This window comes from Saccostrea cucullata, unplaced genomic scaffold (genome assembly GCF_032062105.1).
Source record: "Saccostrea cucullata isolate Sc308-1 unplaced genomic scaffold, CSIRO_AGI_Scuc_v1 ctg53, whole genome shotgun sequence".
NCBI lineage: Eukaryota > Metazoa > Mollusca > Bivalvia > Ostreida > Ostreidae > Saccostrea > Saccostrea cuccullata.
Window position 1 is genome coordinate 608,902 of NW_026936258.1, and position 21,657 is coordinate 630,558.

The following is a 21,657-nucleotide window of genomic DNA, read 5'->3' on the forward strand; positions in this document are numbered from 1 at the left end:
ACTTATTCCACATCAGTAATATGTTACTTATGTCAGAGATGGGAGCTTAGGAGCCAATTCACTTATTCCACATCAGTAACACACATACTTATCACGCTTATGTTAGAGATGGGAACTTAGGAGCCTATTCTCTTATTCCACATCAGTAACACACATACTTATGTCAGAGATGGGAGCTTGGGAGCCTATTCTCTTATTCCACATCAATAACACACATACTTATGTCAGAGATGGGAGCTTGGGATCCAATTCTCTTACTCCACATCAGTAACACACATACTTATGTCAGAGATGGGAGCTTGGGAGCCTATTCTCTTATTCCACATCAGTAACACACATACTTTTGTCAGAGATGAGAGCTTGGGAGCCTATTCTCTTATTCCACATCAGTAACACACATACTTATGTCAGAGATGGGAGCTTGGGAGCCTGTTCTCTTATTCCACATCAATAACACACATACTTATGTCAGAGATGGGAGTTTGGGAGCCAATTCTCTTATTCCACATCAATAACACACATACTATGTCAGAGATGCGAGCTTGGGAGCCAATTCACTTATTCCACATCAGTAACACACATACTTGCCGCCCGCCTCATTAAAATACCCCCCGCTCAAAAAATTTTATTGCCAAAATATTAACAATATTTTTTTTTTTCGTTTTGTTTAGTACAAGTTAGTTCGTTCGTCGAAATAGCTTTTTAAAGTCGGGTTTGAGCTCACAGTAATTTAACTTGGGTCAATAAAACGCTTTCTTCATAGTATTTATGATATAGCAATTATAGGTGGCGATTTGACAAAATAAAAGCCGCCAAAATGTCAGACCATGTTGGAAACATTCAAGCGTTGTGTTGAAGAGCAGAACATTTATGCATCTCTATCAAAATAAAAGGTGACTAAAAAATTAAATGGAATGATACATCGATACCTGGAAAGATCTATTATAATAGATTGCACATTGAACTTGATAAGTTAAGTGTGTAATATTGAAAAAAATTGATCGTTCAGTTCCCACTTAAAAAATTACAGGGATCAGAAACGTTTTATCCCAAATACTAAAGGAAAAATGTTGTCTGTCAGTATGACGTCTTAGAAACGTAATGTTTAAACTGATGCATGGTGAAAACTCGAGAACATACCAAGCACCCCCTCCCAGTTTTCCACAAAACATCCCAACTATTCCTAAGAAATTTTGTGTGGTTCAAACTGTTTGCAAGCGTTGTCTTAACAAAGGGGTAAATTTCAAAGAGAAATACTATGAAATAGACTGATAAAAGTATTGTTTAATAAAGATTTCTCAAAATAAACTAGAAGTTTGATGCTGAAATTTAACTATTAATAAATGAACAGATCTTAACATCTAAATGAGATTAATATTCGAGTACCGTTCTGTGTATACCTTTTTTTTCAAAATCGGACCAAATAATATTAATTAAATAAAAGAAAGAGGATAATAAATGGAAATTACCACTGTTCATTGAGATTTTAATTTTTTATCATTTAGCTTCAATTTGTAAAAAAAAAAAAATAATATCCCTCCCTCCCTCCTGGGTCTGATTTCAATACCCCCAGGCACACAATTCCAAACAAACATTTTTTTAAGGGTGGCCCAATTCACTTATTCCACATCAATAACACACATACTTATGTCAGAGATGGGAACTTAGGAGCCCATTCTCTTATTCCACATCAGTAACACACATACTTATGTCAGAGATGGGAGCTTGGGAGTCAAGGCCAAAATAAAATTATAGTTTGTTTGGAATTGCCGCCCGCCTCATTAAAATTTCAAAAAATTTTATTGCCAAAATATTAACAATATTTTTTTTTTTCGTTTTGTTTAGTACAAGTTAGTTCGTTCGTCAAAATAGCTTTTTAAAGTCGGGTTTGAGCTCACAGTAATTTAACTTGGGTCAATAAAACGCTTTCTTCATAGTATTTATATATAGCAATTATAGGTGGCGATTTGCAATAAAGGTAAAAGCCGCCAAAATGTTTTGACCATGTTGGAAACATTCAAGTGTTGTGTTGAAGAGCAGAACATTTATGCATCTCCATAAAAAATAAAAGGTGAATAAAAAATTAAATGGAATGATACATCGATACCTGGAAAGAGTTATTGTAATAGAGTGCACCTTGAACTTGATAAGTTAAGTACAGCAATCTAAAAAAATTGATCGTTCAGTTCCCACTTAAAAAATTACAGGGATGGGAGAACGTTTTATCAGATTAGTTGAAAATACTAAAGGAAAAATGTTGTCTGTACAGTACCTGACTGTAAAACGTAATGTTTAAAGATGCATGGTGAACACTCGAACATACCAAGCACCCCCTCCCAGTTTTCCACAAAACATAACTATTCCTAAGAAATTTTGTGTGGTTCAAACTGTTTGCAAGCGTTGTCTTAGACAAAGGGGTAAAGAAAGAGAAATACTACGAAATAGACTTTTATAAAAGTATTGTTTAATAAAGATTTCTCAAAATAAACTAGAAGTTTGATGCTGAAATTTAACTATTAATAAATGAACAGATCTTAACATCTAAATGAGATTATTATTCAATAGACACTGTTCCACAGACAATACAATAAACTAACCCAGTGATCAATGCTGTACCTTGACAACTAATATTAATTAAATAAAAGAAAGAGGATAATAAATGGAAATTACCACTGTTCATTGAGATTTTAATTTTTTATCATTTAGCTTCAATTTGTAAAAAAAAAAAAAACAATATCCCTTCCCTCCTGGATCTGACCCCATTTACCCCCATGTAAAAGAATGGATAAATTCCAAACAAACATTTTTTTAAGGGTGGCCCAATTCACTTATTCCACATCAATAACACACATACTTATGTCAGAGATGGTATTTTCACAAGAGCAAAGCACATATTGTACATGTACACATGTAAAACACACATACTTATGTCAGAGATGGGAGCTTGGGAGCCAAGGCCAAAATAAAATTAGTTTGTTTGGAATTGCCGCCCGCCTCATTAAAATACCCCCCGCTCAAAAAATTTTATTGCCAAAATATTAACAATTTTTTTTTTATCGTTTTGTTTAGTACAAGTTAGTTCGTTCGTCGAAATAGCTTTTTAAAGTCGGGTTTGAGCTCACAGTAATTTAACTTGGGTCAATAAAACGCTTTCTTCATAGTATTTATGATATAGCAATTATAGGTGGCGATTTGACAAAATAAAAGCCGCCAAAATGTCAGACCATGTTGGAAACATTCAAGCGTTGTGTTGAAGAGCAGAACATTTATGCATCTCTATCAAAATAAAAGGTGACTAAAAAATTAAATGGAATGATACATCGATACCTGGAAAGATCTATTATAATAGATTGCACATTGAACTTGATAAGTTAAGTCCGTAATATTGAAAAAAATTGATCGTTCAGTTCCCACTTAAAAAATTACAGGGATCAGAAACGTTTTATCCCAAATACTAAAGGAAAAATGTTGTCTGTCAGTATGACGTCTTAGAAACGTAATGTTTAAACTGATGCATGGTGAAAACTCGAGAACATACCAAGCACCCCCTCCCAGTTTTCCACAAAACATCCCAACTATTCCTAAGAAATTTTGTGTGGTTCAAACTGTTTGCAAGCGTTGTCTTAACAAAGGGGTAAATTTCAAAGAGAAATACTACGAAATAGACTGATAAAAGTATTGTTTAATAAAGATTTCTCAAAATAAACTAGAAGTTTGATGCTGAAATTTAACTATTAATAAATGAACAGATCTTAACATCTAAATGAGATTAATATTCGAGTACCGTTCTGTGTATACCTTTTTTTTCAAAATCGGACCAAATAATATTAATTAAATAAAAGAAAGAGGATAATAAATGGAAATTACCACTGTTCATTGAGATTTTAATTTTTTATCATTTAGCTTCAATTTGTAAAAAAAAAAAAAAATAATATCCCTCCCTCCCTCCTGGGTCTGAAAACCCCCAGGCGGCAATTCCAAACAAACATTTTTTTAAGGGTGGCCCAATTCACTTATTCCACATCAATAACACACATACTTATGTCAGAGATGGGAACTTAGGAGCCTATTCTCTTATTCCACATCAGTAACACACATACTTATGTCAGAGATGGGAGCTTGGGAGCCTATTCTCTTATTCCACATCAATAACACACATACTTATGTCAGAGATGCGAGCTTGGGAGCCAATTCACTTATTCCTCATCAATAACACACATACTTATGTCAGAGATGGGAGCTTGGGAGCCAATTCTCTTATTCCACATCAGTAACACACATACTTATGTCAGAGATGGGAGCTTGGGAGCCAATTCACTTATTCCACATCAGTAACACACATACTTATGTCAGAGATGGGAACTTAGGAGCCTATTCTCTTATTCCACATCAATAACACACATACTTATGTCAGAGATGGGAGCTTGGGAGCCTATTCTCTTATTCCACATCAGTAACACACATACTTTTGTCAGAGATGAGAGCTTGGGAGCCTATTCTCTTATTCCACATCAGTAACACACATACTTATGTCAGAGATGGGAGCTTGGGAGCCTATTCTCTTATTCCACATCAACAACACACATACTTATGTCAGAGATGGGAGTTTGGGAGCCAATTCTCTTATTCCACATCAATAACACACATACTATGTCAGAGATGCGAGCTTGGGAGCCAATTCACTTATTCCACATCAATAACACACATACTTATGTCAGAGATGGGAGCTTGGGAGCCTATTCTCTTATTCCACATCAACAACACACATACTTATGTCAGAGATGGGAGCTTGGGAGCCAATTCACTTATTCCACATCAATAACACACATACTTATGTCAGAGATGGGAACTTTGGAGCCTATTCTCTTATTCCACATCAGTAACACACATACTTATGTCTGAGATGGGAGCTTGGGAGCCTATTCTCTTATTCCACATCAATAACACACATACTTATGTCAGAGATGGGAGTTTGGGAGCCTTTTCTCTTATTCCACATCAATAACACACATACTTATGTCAGAGATGCGAGCTTGGGAGCCAATTCACTTATTCCACATCAATAACACACATACTTATGTCAGAGATGGGAGCTTGGGAGCCAATTCTCTTATTCCACATCAGTAACACACATACTTATGTCAGAGATGGGAGCTTGGGAGCCAATTCACTTAATCCACATCAATAACACACATACTTATGTCAGAGATGGGAACTTAGGAGCCTATTCACTTATTCCACATCAATAACACACATACTTATGTCAGAGATTGGAACTTAGGAGCTAATTCACTTATTCCACATCAGTAATATTTTACTAATGTCAGAAATTGGAACTCAGGAGCCAATTCACTTATTCCACATCAATAACTTACCAATGTCTGAGATGTTAACAGTGGGGATTGTGAAGTTCCCTGGACCAGTTGTTGTCATGTTGTAGTAGGGTAGTGATGTTGACATGGTGTAGGGTGGTGATGCTGTCATGTTCCATGGTGGTGACACTGTAGAGTTGTAGGGATCCATTGTACTTCCTGTACATAGCAAGATAAACTTTTTTAAAGATTGAATAAAAATACAGTACTCAATGACCATTTTTGGAAGTCAAATTTTGAACTACTTTTATCTTAAACCATGTAAAATATTGCACATTTTGATATTTACAGGTAACAAGCATTTTTGGTGTCTAGTATATTTTTTTTTAAGTTTTCTCTATATTAGAGTTACAGCTATATTTTATATTCTATTTTGATGTTTATTTGAGGTGGGATGATATACTAATTTTGCTGATTTTATATACCCTTGAAAATATAGCAACTTGCTACAACTACCAGCTACAAAAATTCAGGGGAAAACATTTAATGAATGTAAATATTCTATTACTTGATACTATTACTTATTATTTATAAATCAAGGGTATGGATAGACAGGACAATAATTCAGACTAACCTGATGAGCAGTGCTTCTCGTCAAATCCATCAGGACAATCCATTCGACCATTACACAGCTGATACCTATAAATGCACCGCCCATCACTTGGACATGGAATCTCATAGTATGTGCAGGCTGAAAAATTTAAACATAACAATTACATATTTTAATAACAATAATATATAATATTCAGACAAAAAGACAATTTAAACCAGAATTCTCTGTCGAGACTGTAGCTCTACTGGTTTGTACTTATAACAAAGGAAAAGTAGCAGTTGGAATTGAAACTTAGCAATAACAGCAATAAATAGAATAATGATCCTTGATTTAGTCTCTTTTTTTGTGGCAAGATTATAATAAGACTAGACCTGTAGGAGTAGCCTTTTAAAAGAATTTTACCAAAAATTTCAATTTTAGAAACCATGGCAACATCATTCATCAAAATTAGGGATGTCAAAATTGTCAATAATTGATATTCGAATATTCGATAGAAGTATTCGAATATATTCGAATATTCGATAAAATAAATACATCTTGCATTATAATATGTATATACATGTATCTTCACTCTTATGTCAAGCAATATATACGTTTTATGTCATTATTTTGGAATAAAATTTCATGTAGAGTTTTGTAAATGCACTTTAATTATATTCTTAAAATATTTTACAGAATATATGAAGAGTTTATATCCAAAATGCAATAAAAAAAAATTTCCCCGAAAATTCAAAAGATTCTTTTAATAAGTTCAAGATTAATTAATCATCTTACCAAAGTGTTCACTGATACTGATACACAGAACAAAAAAAAAAAACAGAACAATTATCTAATGGAGAAACATTAAACGAAATTACTTTTAGCTAATTAATTTCATGATAATGATTTTAAATGATGTATACATAAACAAAAATGTTTCCTTTCAACAATACAAACTAATTCTTAGTACTGGACACTGTTATACCTCTTATTAAATGATCAAATGAAGAATTTATATTATTTTAATAGACACACTCTTCACACCTTTAAGGTAATCCAAGAGGAGTGTCTTTTAATTTTGTTTGAAATAAAATCTTATTATTGGTCAACGATGAGAATTTGATTCAATTTCTGATAAAACTTCAGTTTTTGCCAGATTTTTTTTTCTTTTTGATGCTTGTATACTTAAAATCCGAATATTCGAATCATGAATTTATATTCGAATATCAACTCATCGAATGAATATTCGAATATTCGTTGACATCCCTAATCAAAATAAAAAAATGAAAAAAGAGAATTACGTATCTCAGTATAGTCTACTTGAATACTGCATTATATTGAAATCAGACCAAAACTGTAGGAGAAGTAGCATTTTGAAAGTTTTTCAAAGAAATTTCTATTTTTAGTAACCATGGCAAATCCATTCATCGGAATCAAAAACCGATAAAAAGATTTATATCTCATAGTGTAGTCTACTTGAGTGCCAAGTTACACTGAAATCAGACCAAAACTGTAGTAGGAGTAGCATTTTGAAAGTATTTCAAAGAAATTTCTTCTTTTAGTAACCGTCCTGTGGGGATCCGGGTTAGAATAGGTCCTCAGTACTCCTTGCTTGTCGTAAAAGGCGACTAAATGGGGCGGTCCTTCGGATGAGACCGTATAAACCGAGGCCCCGTTTCACAGCAGGTGTGGCACGATAAAGATCCCTCCCTGCTCAAAGGCCGTAAGTGCCGAGCATATGCCTAAATTTGCAGCCCTTCACCGGCAATGGTGACGTCTCCATATCAGAGAAATATTCTGGAGAGGGACATTAAACAGTATACAATCAATCAATCTTTTAGTAACCAAGGCAAGACCCTTCACAGAAATAAAAAAAACTGATGCACAGAATTATGTATAATAGTGTAGTCTGCTTGTGTGCCAAGTTACAGTGAAATCAGACCAAAACTGTAGGATTTTGAAAATATTTTGAAGAAATTTCTATTTTTAGTAACCATGGCAACACCATTCATCGAAATCAAAAACAATAAACAGAATTATGTATCTTAGTGTAGTATACTTTTGTGCCAAATTATGTTGAAATCAGACCAAAACCGTAGGAGGAGTAGCATATTAAAATATTTCACAGAAATTACTATTTTTAGTAACCATGGCAAAATTGTTTATCAAAATCAAAAACCAATATTTAGAATTATGTATCTTCATGTAGTCTACTTGTATGCAAAGTTACATTGCAATCAGACCAAAACTGTAGGAGGAGTAGCATTTTGAAAATATTTCAGAGAAATTTCTATTTTTTAGTAACCACTGCAACACCGTCTATCAAAATCAAAAACCGATAAATAGAATTATGTATCTTAGTGTAGTATACTTTTGTGTCAAATCATATCCTTTATTATATAGGAGCAGGGGTTCAAATTTTTTTTGGTCATGGTTAAGTCCAGGACTTAAAGAGTAAATTTTAGGCAAGTCCGAGGAAGAAATTTCAGAGTCCATATTTACCTATACATCATTAAATTTATGTTACTTATAATTTATTTTCATTTGTTGCATTGAATGAATAAAGACTATATGTATACATTACATTACATATACATATATGTATACATATAGTCTTTATTCATTCAATGCAACAAATGAAAATAAATTATAAGTAACATAAATTTAATGTATGTTTTATTTTTCTTCCATTAACTGTCATATAGTCATACATGAGTATTTCAACACAATACCAGACTGATAGATTATTGGTACATTACAATAACTTTTACAAATACTCACTACTGAATAAACCATCTGTTACAATAAATAGAATTTAGAACTCATTGCCGTTTGTCATATAACGTTAGGAGGAAACATGAATAATTGCGTAAAAGCACGAGTCTAACCACAACGGAAAATAAAAAGACGGATTGTATTTTTGAAACGTTTGTAATGTTTTATGGGTATTTTAACGCCTACAAACCCACATTTTTACTTAAAACATTTGAGAATTTGCTTTATTTTTAGCTTTACGATCATTTTTTTAACTTAAAAAAAAAAAATAAACAAGAAACATGGCCAAGTCCCAGGACTTTGGTGAATTCTAAATGCCGAGTCCGGATCCAGAATTTGTTAGTCCGGGACGTCAGGCTTGAGGAATTTTGAACCCCTGAGGAGGGTAGCATTTTAGCTACTTCAGTACTAAAATTGAGAAGAAAACTGATTCATAATTTGAATTCCTCTTTCTAAAGTTTATCATGCTCCAAAAACTTGAATCTGATGCAAAAGTTTCAAACTAGCCATTCTCCTCACAATGTTTTGCTTCAAATGCTTAGATCTTCTGAAACCAAAACACACAAGATTTCTGATCAAATTAAGGCAATTTTAACTGGGAACTAATATACCTCAACTATATATCTAAACTAACTACCTCAATAAGGAAACAAATGTCTCACAGAAGGTGTCTAGCTGAAGCTCTCCCAACTTAAGAGCAATAAAAGGAGACCCATGAGCCCTGAGTAACTGTCACCTGCAGAACTTTGGCATTACTATTCTTTACCAGATTTCCACCCTTCTAATACCTATTGTGAAACCGCCCTACCCCCAGGGATCATGATTTAGACAATTTGGAATCTACACTATCCAAGGATGCTTCCAAATAAGTTGCAGCTTCTTTGGCCAAGTAGTTCTTGAGAATGATTTTTAAAGATTTTTTTCTATGTATTTCAAAATAAAACATGAATTCCTTATTGTGGCCCCGTCCTTCCCCTGGGGGTCCTGATTTGTAAAATTTAGAATCCACACTACCCCAGGATGCTTCCACGTAAGTTTCAGCTTCTCTGGCCCAGTGGATCTTGAGAAGATTTTATTTAATGACCTCACCCTAATTTTGGATTTTCTTTATTATCTCCCCTTGTAAGGGAACTTGGTCCTTCATTTTAACTCCCCTTCACCCAAGGATGCTTTGTACTTGGAGGACGGTGTGGCTCTTCATTTGAAAAAAAAAAAACTTGAATTGCCTTCAACCAAGCATTCTCTGTGAAAATCTTTAACAATGACACCAGTGGCAATGATAGACAAATTTTGATCAGAAAATCTCACTCAGGTAAGATTAAAACTCTTATCCAGGAAAAATTTTTAATTGGCCTTACAATGCAATACATTTTCATAAGAAATATATATATACTTAATTAATCTTACGTATTTTGGGACGTGCAGAAGCTTCAAACTGAAGATAAAATCCTTGATATTGCACAATGGAATCTGAAGAAAAACTGATTACAATGGATTTGGCACTTGAATAGAATACAGTTCCAGACGGTATTGTACCAGAGTATCTAAAATGAAGAAATAAAGTTCTTTAATAAAATACTAATCTAAACACTCTGAGGTCTGTAAGTGGAAACTTCCACTAAGACAATAGACCTATGAGCCAAATTGCTCACCTGAGCACATAAAAAAGCACAGATCAGATCAGTATTGAAAAGTTTACATGAGGGGAAGGGGGATGGGGTTGCAAATGAATTTTATACTATCTGAGGATGTTTCCATATCAATAAACCCCATGATTTTTCTGTTCTTAAGAAGAAAATTTCTAGAGTTTTCCATGCACTTATACATTCCTATATAAAAACTTGGATCCCCATTGAGGCCCCACCCTATCCTTGGGGTCATCATTTGAACAAACTTGAATCTACACTACCTGAGGATGCTTCTATATCAATATGACTACTTTTGGCTTTAAATTGACCAACACATTTACATGTCCGAACTTCAACTACAATTGTCTGAAATTTTAAAAATAAATTTTGATTGATTCATGATATTATTGATAAATACAAGAAACACATAAAATGAAATTTTATCTAAACTTTCTGTCCTGACAGCATAATAAAAATTTACAAGTGAAACAGTCAACATCAAACGGAATCCAAACTTCGTAAGTTCCATGCCTTTCTAGTAGTACGCAATTAGAGAACTTCAATCCCTATGAAATATGAACTCCATTAATAGTGATCCCTTTCAGGATCAAAGTCCAGTTTTATGTACAGCTTCCATCTTGAAACTATCAATTAACTTTCAACAGTCATTCTTTTTATTATGTAGAGTCTCCTTCACATTAAAATGCACTTGTCCAATTGGACAAGTGCCCAGCAATATTCACTTGTCTTAATTCCACTGGTACTAAACAAGAGGATAAGTGTTAATGTCGAGCCCTGCCATACGGGTAATCATTTGAACGAATTCAAATTTACACTAACGGAGGAAGCATCCATATCATATTGACTAATCATGGGTTGATTTGAGCTTTTGTCGAAGGGGAGCTAATAATTTAAAGTAGTTTGGGAATTCTCTTCAAGTTAATACAATCTTCTGCTTCATGTACAGTGTTTTTGATTTCTCTGTGCTTGTGTTTTGTTGGGGCAAAATTTAAAAACACACAGTATTTTAAAGAACTCTGGGGCTCTTTAAATTAAGTTTTCAGAAATTAATCTTTTATTCAAAACAGACCAAAAATTTGCAAAGTTCTAGCTGCAGATCTGTAGCGTTATGATTATTTGTCTTTGACCATAACACTACAGATCCCGCAATGCAAAAAAGAGGCAATTTACAGCGCAATATTTTTTGCGCATTCTCCACTTTCCAGCATCAGTCAAATAACTACCTTTCACTCCCTAATTCTAGGCACATTATTTAACTAATCTGTATATTTTATCCATCTCCCAACCCTTTATAGTCGTCTGTAAAAGTGATAAACTCACTTGATTAAGATTATTTGTTAGATTGCTGAAAATTCACTCCAAGCAAGTTTATTGCCTGTTGAGACAACTATAAATGGTTGAGAGGTCGATAAAATATACATATATTGGCTACAGAATGTGTCTAGAATAAATGAGTGAAAGGTAGTTGATTGGCCAATGCTAGAAAGTGGAGAAATTCTCCCCAAAAGTGTGCAAAAAATATTGCGCCATAAATTGCACCTTTTTTGCATTACAGGATCTGTAGCATTATGGTCAAAGACAAATATGTTAAAACCATAACACTACAGATCTGCAGCTACATTAAAATGCACTTGTCCAGTTCTACTAAATAATGTTTCTTTGTATTAATTGTTTTAAATGTACTAATGGACAAAAGACAGTTTAATGACATGTATACACAAATTTCAATTGTTTGGGTAACTGCACAATTATTTTTTTTTATAATTAGATTTTAGATCCATAATAATGAACACATTATCATAGCTAGCAGTATTATTTTCCATTTAAGCAAATAACCATATCTATCTTTCCCATCATTTCAAAACGCTATGAAAATACATACATGTAATTGATCCAGATTCTCTGTGCAATTCAAATTTGTTTTATTGTTGAACAAAACTTGAATAATTCATTAATTAAACCCATTGAATAAATTAACATTAAAAAGCCATTGAAGTTTTCAATGTTTCCGACCTTAATTAGCATGAATACATTTGAAAGTATTCAAATCTTGGTTTTGAAGTTTACTTTTTTTCACCTTCATGCCTTATAAACAATGCCATGAATATATGTATTAAATATAGTCAGCAGCCCTCACACTAACCTTAAATCACTTTATTTTATCTAATGAAACATGTGAAAGTTGTTTTACTATTTAAAGTCTGATAATTACACAAATATTGTTTTTCTTTTTCTAGTTATCTCCCCTTGGAAGAGGCTGTGGCCCTTCATTTGAACAAAATTGAATTCCCTTCACCTAAGGATACTTTGTGGCAAGTTTGGTTGAAATTGGCCCAGTGGTTCTTGAGAAGTCGAAAATGTGAAAAGTTTACATACAGACGGACAGACAGACGGACTCCGGACAAAATGTGATCAGAAAAGCTCACTTGCGGCAAGTTAGATTGAATTTTGACCTGAGTGGTTCTGAAGTAGAAGTTGAAAATGTAAAAAGTTTAGAGACAGACATCAGACAAAATGTGATCAGAAAAGTTCACTTGAGCTTTCAGCTCAGGTGAGCTAAAAATATATATTCTAAAACCAATTAATTAGTAACACTGAATATACTCTAAATTTACCTTCCAATTTGTGTATTTGCAATAGGATCCAAGATTGTTACATAATCATAACCACTCTCTGTGTAGAAATATATTACAATTATTTTGACGACATATCCACTTGGCACTATGATGTTCCATTCACAGTATGCATTACTTGGATAAGAGTTGGGATAATTTGGACTTGTAATATATCCAGAAAACTGTCCAACAAATGTTCCTCCACATGTTCCTGCAATAATAAAAACAATGTGTTCAGGACTGAATTTAAGTTTGTCATCAAGCTCAATTTGATCAGCTTGCTTGTGCATACTTTGTCTTCAAGCTAAGAATAATTAGCTTAATCAGGTAATAAAGTTTAAGGTATTCAGAATCTGCAATATTTATCACGACAGAGTGACATTTTGTGTCAAGTAACATATGTATGAGTAAAGAGGACTGAAGTGATCAGATTCTAGTTTGTTGTCAACCTGATCATATTTTCCCTACTTTCATTTTCATTCATTCAGGTCAGAACTTTTTTTTTTTTAATTATAAAAGACATTTTTGACAAGAGATGTTTGTAAAACACTTATGCCCCCCTCCCCCCAATTGGAATTTTTTCAAGTCCAAGGGGCAAAACCAGGGTTTAAAATTAACTGAAATTTCCACTAGCCATGTGGGCTCCTAACATTTCAAATTTAGGAGCCCACAGCTAAATTTGTTAGCCCACAGTCAGTTTCTGTAATTAAAAAAAAATGTTCCTTTTTTTGGACACTGGGACAAAAGTAAATTAAAATAAAATATGATTGTGTATAAATACATTTGTTTAAATTGGAGTTCCTACTTTATAAAAATCAAATGTCATATAGATATTTAATTAAAGGAAATAAAATTGAATTCAAGTTTCATTTTTGCTATCCTTTTTTTTTTTTTACATTGTACACATATACATGTATTTACTCCTTTAAGTTGAACTGTTGAAGTGACAATGGAACATAAATAAGATTTTCAATGTTAAATATTTTAACTGTAACATTTCTGAAATATTAATAAGTAAAAATACTTATAATTTATACGAATAGGTAGTTTGGAGTTATTAAAATTGTATATCTTTCATATATCAACCATGTACAGAAGAATGGAGGAAATTCGAATTAGGAAAAACGATCATTTTAGGGCTTTCACAAATCATGTAGTACTGTTAAATGGAATAGATGAAGGATATTTACGAACAATAGGACCATGCTGCTGTGATTTATTTCATTGGTTGGGAGTTTTGAATAAAAAAACCTGTGGAAATGTCTGTTTTTCAGTGAGGGGACTGGTAGAATGAATTCGGCCCCTGCAGAATTTTCATTCGCAATGTGGGCGAGCAAGTTATAAATTTTATGAGCCCACACAAAATTTTACTCGCAATTTGCGAGTGGGCGAGCGTTAATTTTAAACAATGGGCAAAACTCTGTCAAAAATGGCACGATTGTACCCAAAACATAACTTGACCTAGATATTCATCTGATAAATCTGTATACTAAATTTCATCTCGGCATGTGCAACGGTTGCAAAGAAAATGAACGGAAACTGCAAATAATTGAAATTTTTTTAAGTCCAAGGGGCATAACTCTGTGAAAAATGGTGCAATCATACCTAAACCAGAACTTGACCTAGATATTAATGTGATATATCTGTGTACAAAATTTCATTTCAGTATGTGCAACGGTTGCAAAGAAAATGAACGGAAACTGCAAATAATTGAAATTTTTATAATAGGGGCATAATTCTGTCAAAAATGGCCCGATTGTACCCTAAACAGAACTTGACCTAGATGGTCATCTGATAAATCTGTATACTAAATTTCATTTAAGTACGTGCAAGCTCTGCGAAGAAAATGAACGGAAACTGCAAATAATTGGAATTTTTCTAAGTCCAAGGAACATAACTCTGTCAAAAATGGCGCAATGCGTTTCAAAACAGAAGTTGCCCTAGATATTCATCTGATATATCTGCAAACTAAATTTCATCTAAGTATGTGCAACGGTTGTAAAGAAATTGAACGGAAACTGCAAATAATTGGAATTTTTCTAAGTCCAAGGGGCATAACTCTGTCAAAAATGGTGCAATCGTACCCAAAACAGAACTTGACCTAGATATTCATGTGATATATCTGCATACTAAATTTCATCTAAGTATGTGCAACGGTTGTAAAGAAATTGAACGGAAACTGCAAATAATTGAAATTTTTCTAAGTCCAAGGGGCATAACTCTGTCAAAAATGGCACAATCGTACCCGAAATATAACTTGACCTAGATATTCATGTGATATATCTGTATACCAAATTTCATTTCAGTATGTGCAACGGTTGCGAAGAAAATGAACACAAACTAAGTGGACCGACAGACCGACGGACCGACAGACAGCAGCAAAGCAATATGCCCTCCCTTCTTCGAAGGGGGGCATAAATATTCAAAAATGTAGAAATAATGATGAATAAAAGTTAAGTGTTCTCATTTATAAAACAATTTGGATCATTAGTCATTGATTTCATATTCATGATACTCCTAAGGGTAAGTAACAGCCTAAAATATTTATTATATTAAATTTCAAATAAGGAAAGTTTTTTATCAAAACCATTTGTTGTTGTTGTTGATGTTGATGTTGTTGTTGTTGTTGATGATGTTGATGGATGGGCAGTGGTTACTGGAACTGTTGACGGAATGGTTGCTGCTCCAAAACCTTGCAAGGAAAATGGAGTAACACAAACTATAATATACTTTTCAAATAAGTCAAAATTACCAATTTCATTTTCTTACACTTTGCTATTTCAATACCTTAATTTTACAAGAGGCCCATGGGCCTTATAGGTCACCTGAGCATTATGCAACAACTTTCCAGTGATTGAATTTGATTCATGTTTTAAGCCAGATGCGATGGCATTCACAATTTTGAAAGAGGCACCATTGATCATCATAACAATACACTTAGCAGTTGCTTATTTTGTTTACTTAATACCCATACGCAGGGTAAGGGAACACAAAATGCATTTCAACTAATCAGTAATATTCAGCAATAATCAGTAGTGCCCCTACCATACATCAACCCCTGACCCTTAGGCCTTAATATTTGATTAATACCAAGGAGCAGATTTCAAACCATTTATTCATTTTCAGTATATAAGTACAATCCCCCCATTTTTATGGTACCCCTGACCCTGGGGCCTTGAAATTCATAATTGTGGAAGATATGGGCTCTTGTCCATCATAAATATATTGGTAGTTCATCTGCTTTAATACCCTGGAGCAGAGAAGAAAATTTTCAAAGATTTAATGTATTTTCACTATATAATCAATAGAGCCCCGCCCTAACACCAGAACCCCTGACTGGGGCCATAAAATTTACAATTTTGGTAGAGGCACTCTTGCTCATCATAACTATGTACTTAGTTAGTTTATTTAATACCCGGGAGCAGAGAAGAAGATTTTCAAAGAATTCATGTATTTTCACTATATAATCAATAGAGCCCCGCCCTAACACCAGAACCCCTGACCCTGGGGCCATAAAATTCACAATTTTGGTAGAGGCACTCTTGCTTGCTCATAACTATGTACTTAGTTAGTTCATTTAATACCCGGGAGCAGAGAAGAAGATTTTCAAAGAATTCATGTATTTTCACTATATAATCAATAGAGCCCCGCCCTAACACCAGAAGCCCTGACCCTGGGGCTATAAAATTCACAATTTTGGTAAAGGCACTCTTGCTCATCATAACTATATACTTAGTTAGTTTATTTAATATCCAGGAGCAGAGAAGAAGATTTTCAAAGAATTCATGTATTTTCACTATATAATCAATAGAGCCCCGCCCTAACACCAGAACCCCTGACACCTGGGGCCATAAAATTCACAATTTTGGTAGAGGCACTCTTGCTCATCTTAACTATGTACTTAGTTAGTTCATTTAATACCCAGGAGCAGAGAAGAAGATTTTCAAAGAATTCATATATTTTCACTATATAATCAATAGAGCCCCGCCCTTACACCAGAACCCCTGACCCTGGGGCCATAAAATTCACAATTTTGGTAGAGGCACTCCTTTGAGTTGATTTATTTTTACATTAAATAACTTTTTTATTTTTAGTTCTCTCTTCAAAGGTTTTATTTCGAGAGAGAGAGAGAGGGGGGGGGGGGGGGGGGGGGAGGGCTTCTTTAAAGGTCATGCAAATATGAAAACAATCATTTTAACTATGTACTTAGTTGGTTTATTTAACACCCAGGAGCAGAGAAGAAGATTTTCAAAGAAATAATGCATTTTCACTACCTACTTATTTAGCCCCGCCCTAGCACTAGAACCCCTGACCCCAGGGCCATGAATTTCACAATTTTGGTAGAGGACTTATTGCTGATTACAATCATGCAAACAGTTTGACTGCTTGATGTCCAGGAGTAAAGAAGAAGATTTTTAAAGATTGCACTAATTTTAGTGGTTTTGGCCCCACCCCACAGGCCCCAGGGGGGCAGGGATCATGAAATTCACAATTTTTGTTCCCCTTCACCCATAGATGCTTTATGCCAAATTTGGTTAAAATTGGTTCAGTGGTTGCAGAGAAGAAGCTGAAAATGTTCAAATGTTAACGCACAACGCACGACGCACGACGCACGACGACGGACGAAAACAGATAGCAATAGGTCACCTGAGTTTACTCAGGTGACCTAAAAATGCCACTGTCTGGCTCCAGGGCCATAAAAACTAAAAAGCTTCTTTTTTGAAAAAAAAATCTCAGTCTCACATTTCCAAGATAAATTCATTTTGTTAAGTGAGACAGATCAAACTAGTGAGCTAATCTTTATGGCCCAAGAGCCTGGTATCTCTTTACTATCATAAGTATGTCTATTTAGCTCTTCTTGATATGTTTTAATAGATCATTTCTTTTCATTTTGAAAAATTCAAAGTAAGAAAAAAAATAATCATATAAAACAATTAGATCGTTTTTTTCAATACTGAAATCCTTTTTTTTTTTGGAAAAGATTTCAAGATTCTGTAAAGACTACTTTTGTTTGTTATCCCTCCTTCATTTTTATGAAACAAACTGCAATTTTTTAATTTAAACTTTTAGAGAAAATTACACATAGTTTATTTATTTACTCACAAAATCCATCATCATAGTTTAAATAGTCCACAGCAATGTCACTTGTGTATGTACTATTACCTCCAGTTAGGCCAACAAGTCTCAACTGTTAAATATTAAAATACAACATTGTTAATAATATGATAACATCTATGATTGTGTTTTTGACACAGGATTAAGGGTGGATATTACTAGAAATTAATGTTGTGTATGTATACTGCAATACAGTGTATGTGATGGGATATTGTGTTAAATATTGATTATATTTCTCAAAATATGCTAGAAGACTGATTAAACTGCTTTATATTCATTACTATTTTAAAAACCAAAATACTGAAGACATATTTTTCTCTGTATAGGAAAAAATAATTTATGTTAAATGTAAATGGTCAAAAATAATTTTCATTTAAGTTTGTCATGGAGTACTTTATATGATGCATTTATGATTTTCTATCTGTAATATCTCATGGAAAATGTACATTGACAGAAGTGAAAGAATTAATCCACAGAATCTCCCCTTTCCTTATGTCAGTGAAATTGGTATTTGGACAGAGTTTGTAGGCCAACATAGAAAACCAAGAAATGTTAAAATTGGAATTAAATATGTTTACAGTACAAGTACCTTAAAGGGGACAAAATATAAATTAATTGGTATTTCAGCAAGATGCCACATAATTCCTAGGTTTCCATAACTCTGCCATATAGTATATTCCTGTCGGTAAGGCACAATATAAATCCTTACTCTCAAAGATCCTATGCCATACATGTGGTAATAGAACCTCAGGCATTTTGAGGAATCTGAAATATATTAATATTAGAATATTCAGAAATATTTTGTGATGTAATCAGATGGTCACCACTCACCATGCTCATTCTGGTACAAGATATCCTTATCCATCCTTCCATTTCCGAGATTTGACCATTTTTGACAAATGGACAATTCTTGTTAAAAAATTACTTGCATGATAAGAAATAAAAATGAAGGAAAAATTAGCTTCAGAATCTGCATGTGAACAGAATGCTAAAGAGCATGTCACATGACCTCCTGGATCACATGATTTGTGCATTGGCAAAATGGTAGCATGCAGATGTGCATTAAAATCACAGAGGTCTACTTTAAAAAGTCATAAACTCTGAACCTTATATCATTTCTCTTGTATGGAAGTTATTCAATTAGTTTGTGAAATTTTTGATCACCCCTCGTAGTTTCCCATTTCAGAACAGAGACAACATTTGTGTGAAAAAAAGAACACGATTTACAATGTATGATACAGTCTATGCTTCACGGTTAATACGAAAATCTGTAATTTTATAATTATTTTGATTACCTTTCAACAAGAATAGAAAGAAGAAGTCTGACTTACTTTGATACAGAATGTCAGATTCCATCAGATACGAATTATTGCCAGCCGGTATACTGGATGATGGCATATATATATAGTACTCCCCACTGTAAGCAGAGGGTGGGCCTGTGAAGGAAGGAGTGGAATTCTACAAAACACAGATATCTCCAATAGAATTTTTCCTCTAAGCAAAGTGCACAGTTACTTTAAACCATCTTTTTTAATAATTCAGAACATTGCTATATACTTGCCTGTATGGTGGCATATTTCTGCTCCCTACATGCAAGACAAATTATGATAACATGCAACATAATTATGTAGACATGCAACACATTTATGTCAACATGCAAGTTTTAAAATTATGTTGACATTTTTTTTTTCATTTCATAATAGAAATACAGAAGTTCTCACACTTTCTCTGGTCCATGGGTTACTGTAGTTGGTATTGTGAAGAAAACAGTTCTCATCTGGTGTTTCAAAAGAGCAGCTGTAGGAAGACTCGCTCGTCTCTGTAATTTAAGATGTATCACGTAAATCTGTTTGGGAAATTTATAGGGCATTTCTAATTAAAACCTGTATAAGGTGTATTTAAAAAGTTTGGAAAATGGTTTGATAAAGCATGCAAAATGTTAACTGTTTATCAAAAAGCTAGCTGTTCTAAATGCCACACCGTTTTCTGATTTTTCAGATATTTTAACAATATTATGATCCAATAAATACTTATTTCATCTAACCATTCTAAAAACTTTCGAATGCCTTTAATAATACTGTATGAGTGGAAATTTTAGCAAGACACAAATTTAGCGATTTGTCATTAAAAACTGGTATTTTATTTTTAGCCAAAAGTAATTTTAATGATTTTAAAATGTTAACAAAAGAAGTTATTACATATAAAACGAAGTTAATATTTTAGTGATATTTTATTTTCACGATCTCATCACCCTCCCTAAAAAATGCCAAAATTAAATCCTCACTAAAAATTCTGCTTATACGGTATATTTTAAAAGTAGTAAAATGAATCAACAGTACATTACATTGTTTCTTTTTAAATGAGTATCTAATTTTTACATTAACAGAATATATACCTCTAGTATGGACCTCGCTTCCAGTGATGTTGAGCAAAAGGTTGGCATTCACCATTGACAAACTTTGTAATGTAATATTTCGAACCATTCCACGACTCATTGTTGCATTCTGATTGTTAGGCATTATCATTACACGTTTGTAGAAAGACTGGCTGTATGTTATGAGAATTCCCCATCCATGACGTCTGATGAAACATAATAATTACGGATTAACATGATGAACTCTAAACCCTTAATTTTAAACACCCGAGTTTAATCAATACCTCTGCATAAAATTAAGTTGCTTAAAAATCTCAAGTATCACTAAGATACTACAGTAGTCATAGTATGGGAAAGTAATTTACGTAATACATACCTTATTCTCTCTAGGGTACAGCCGATGTAATTACTACCCATATAGCCAGCAAAAAATACAGCATTCACCTGCAGATACAACCATGATAATTGGGTACAGCTAACAAACTTATATACTGAATAACTTAATGAAAAAAAATGGAAGCAGTCAAGAAGGGAATACATCCCCCACTCTGAAAAAGACATTTCCCAATTCCTAAAGTTCATGAAAGGTTACATCTCTTATAAATTGTGTTATCAATAGCTCATGAATATATTTTTTAAACATATTTTTAGCTACCAGAATTTGAAAAGAAAAAATATTAAACATACCCTCCAAATGATATGATTAATACTCTCTTTACTAACTTTAGAGAAGTGGACAAGCTTTCATTGTATACTTTTTCCAGAATAACATGTTTTCCAGAATCATAACGCTTGCAAAGAGAAGTGGATGTAGGAGAAAGCCTATCCACTTCTCTAAAGAGAATACATACACAATTAGTGCTTTATTAACCACTATACCATTACGCTTGCAAAGAGAAGTGGATGTAGGAGAAAGCCTATCCACTTCTCTAAAGAGAATACATACACAATTAGTGCTTTATTAACCACTATACCATTAGTCTTGCATAAACGGAATAAACCAAATTATGATTTCTTGCACCTTAATTTTATGGCTTTATTCCGTTTATTCCTTATGGCGACATATTTTGGACAAATACACAAACGGAATAAACCAAATTATGATTTCTTGTACTTTAATTTTATGGCTTTATTCCGTTTATTCCTTATGGCGACATATTTTGGAGAAATGCATAAACGGAATAAACCAAATTATGATTTCTGGTACTTTAATTTTATGACTTTA

At 33.4% G+C, this 21,657-nt stretch overlaps 1 protein-coding gene across 1 annotated transcript in view; it reads right to left on the minus strand.

Moving 5' to 3' along the window:
• LOC134245112 (MAM and LDL-receptor class A domain-containing protein 2-like) overlaps positions 1 to 21,657 on the minus strand; it is a 169,439-nt gene that overhangs the window by 110,309 nt on the left and 37,473 nt on the right. Inside the window, exons 11-21 of the mRNA XM_062727371.1 lie at positions 20,809 to 20,876; positions 20,454 to 20,638; positions 19,780 to 19,877; positions 19,390 to 19,516; positions 18,648 to 18,823; positions 18,047 to 18,131; positions 15,531 to 15,635; positions 12,944 to 13,154; positions 10,087 to 10,223; positions 5,947 to 6,063; positions 5,376 to 5,531 (exon numbers count right to left, since the gene is read on the minus strand). Coding sequence (XP_062583355.1) covers positions 5,376 to 5,531; positions 5,947 to 6,063; positions 10,087 to 10,223; positions 12,944 to 13,154; positions 15,531 to 15,635; positions 18,047 to 18,131; positions 18,648 to 18,823; positions 19,390 to 19,516; positions 19,780 to 19,877; positions 20,454 to 20,638; positions 20,809 to 20,876 — 1,465 coding nt within the window. The remainder of the gene's footprint in view (positions 1 to 5,375; positions 5,532 to 5,946; positions 6,064 to 10,086; positions 10,224 to 12,943; positions 13,155 to 15,530; positions 15,636 to 18,046; positions 18,132 to 18,647; positions 18,824 to 19,389; positions 19,517 to 19,779; positions 19,878 to 20,453; positions 20,639 to 20,808; positions 20,877 to 21,657) is intronic.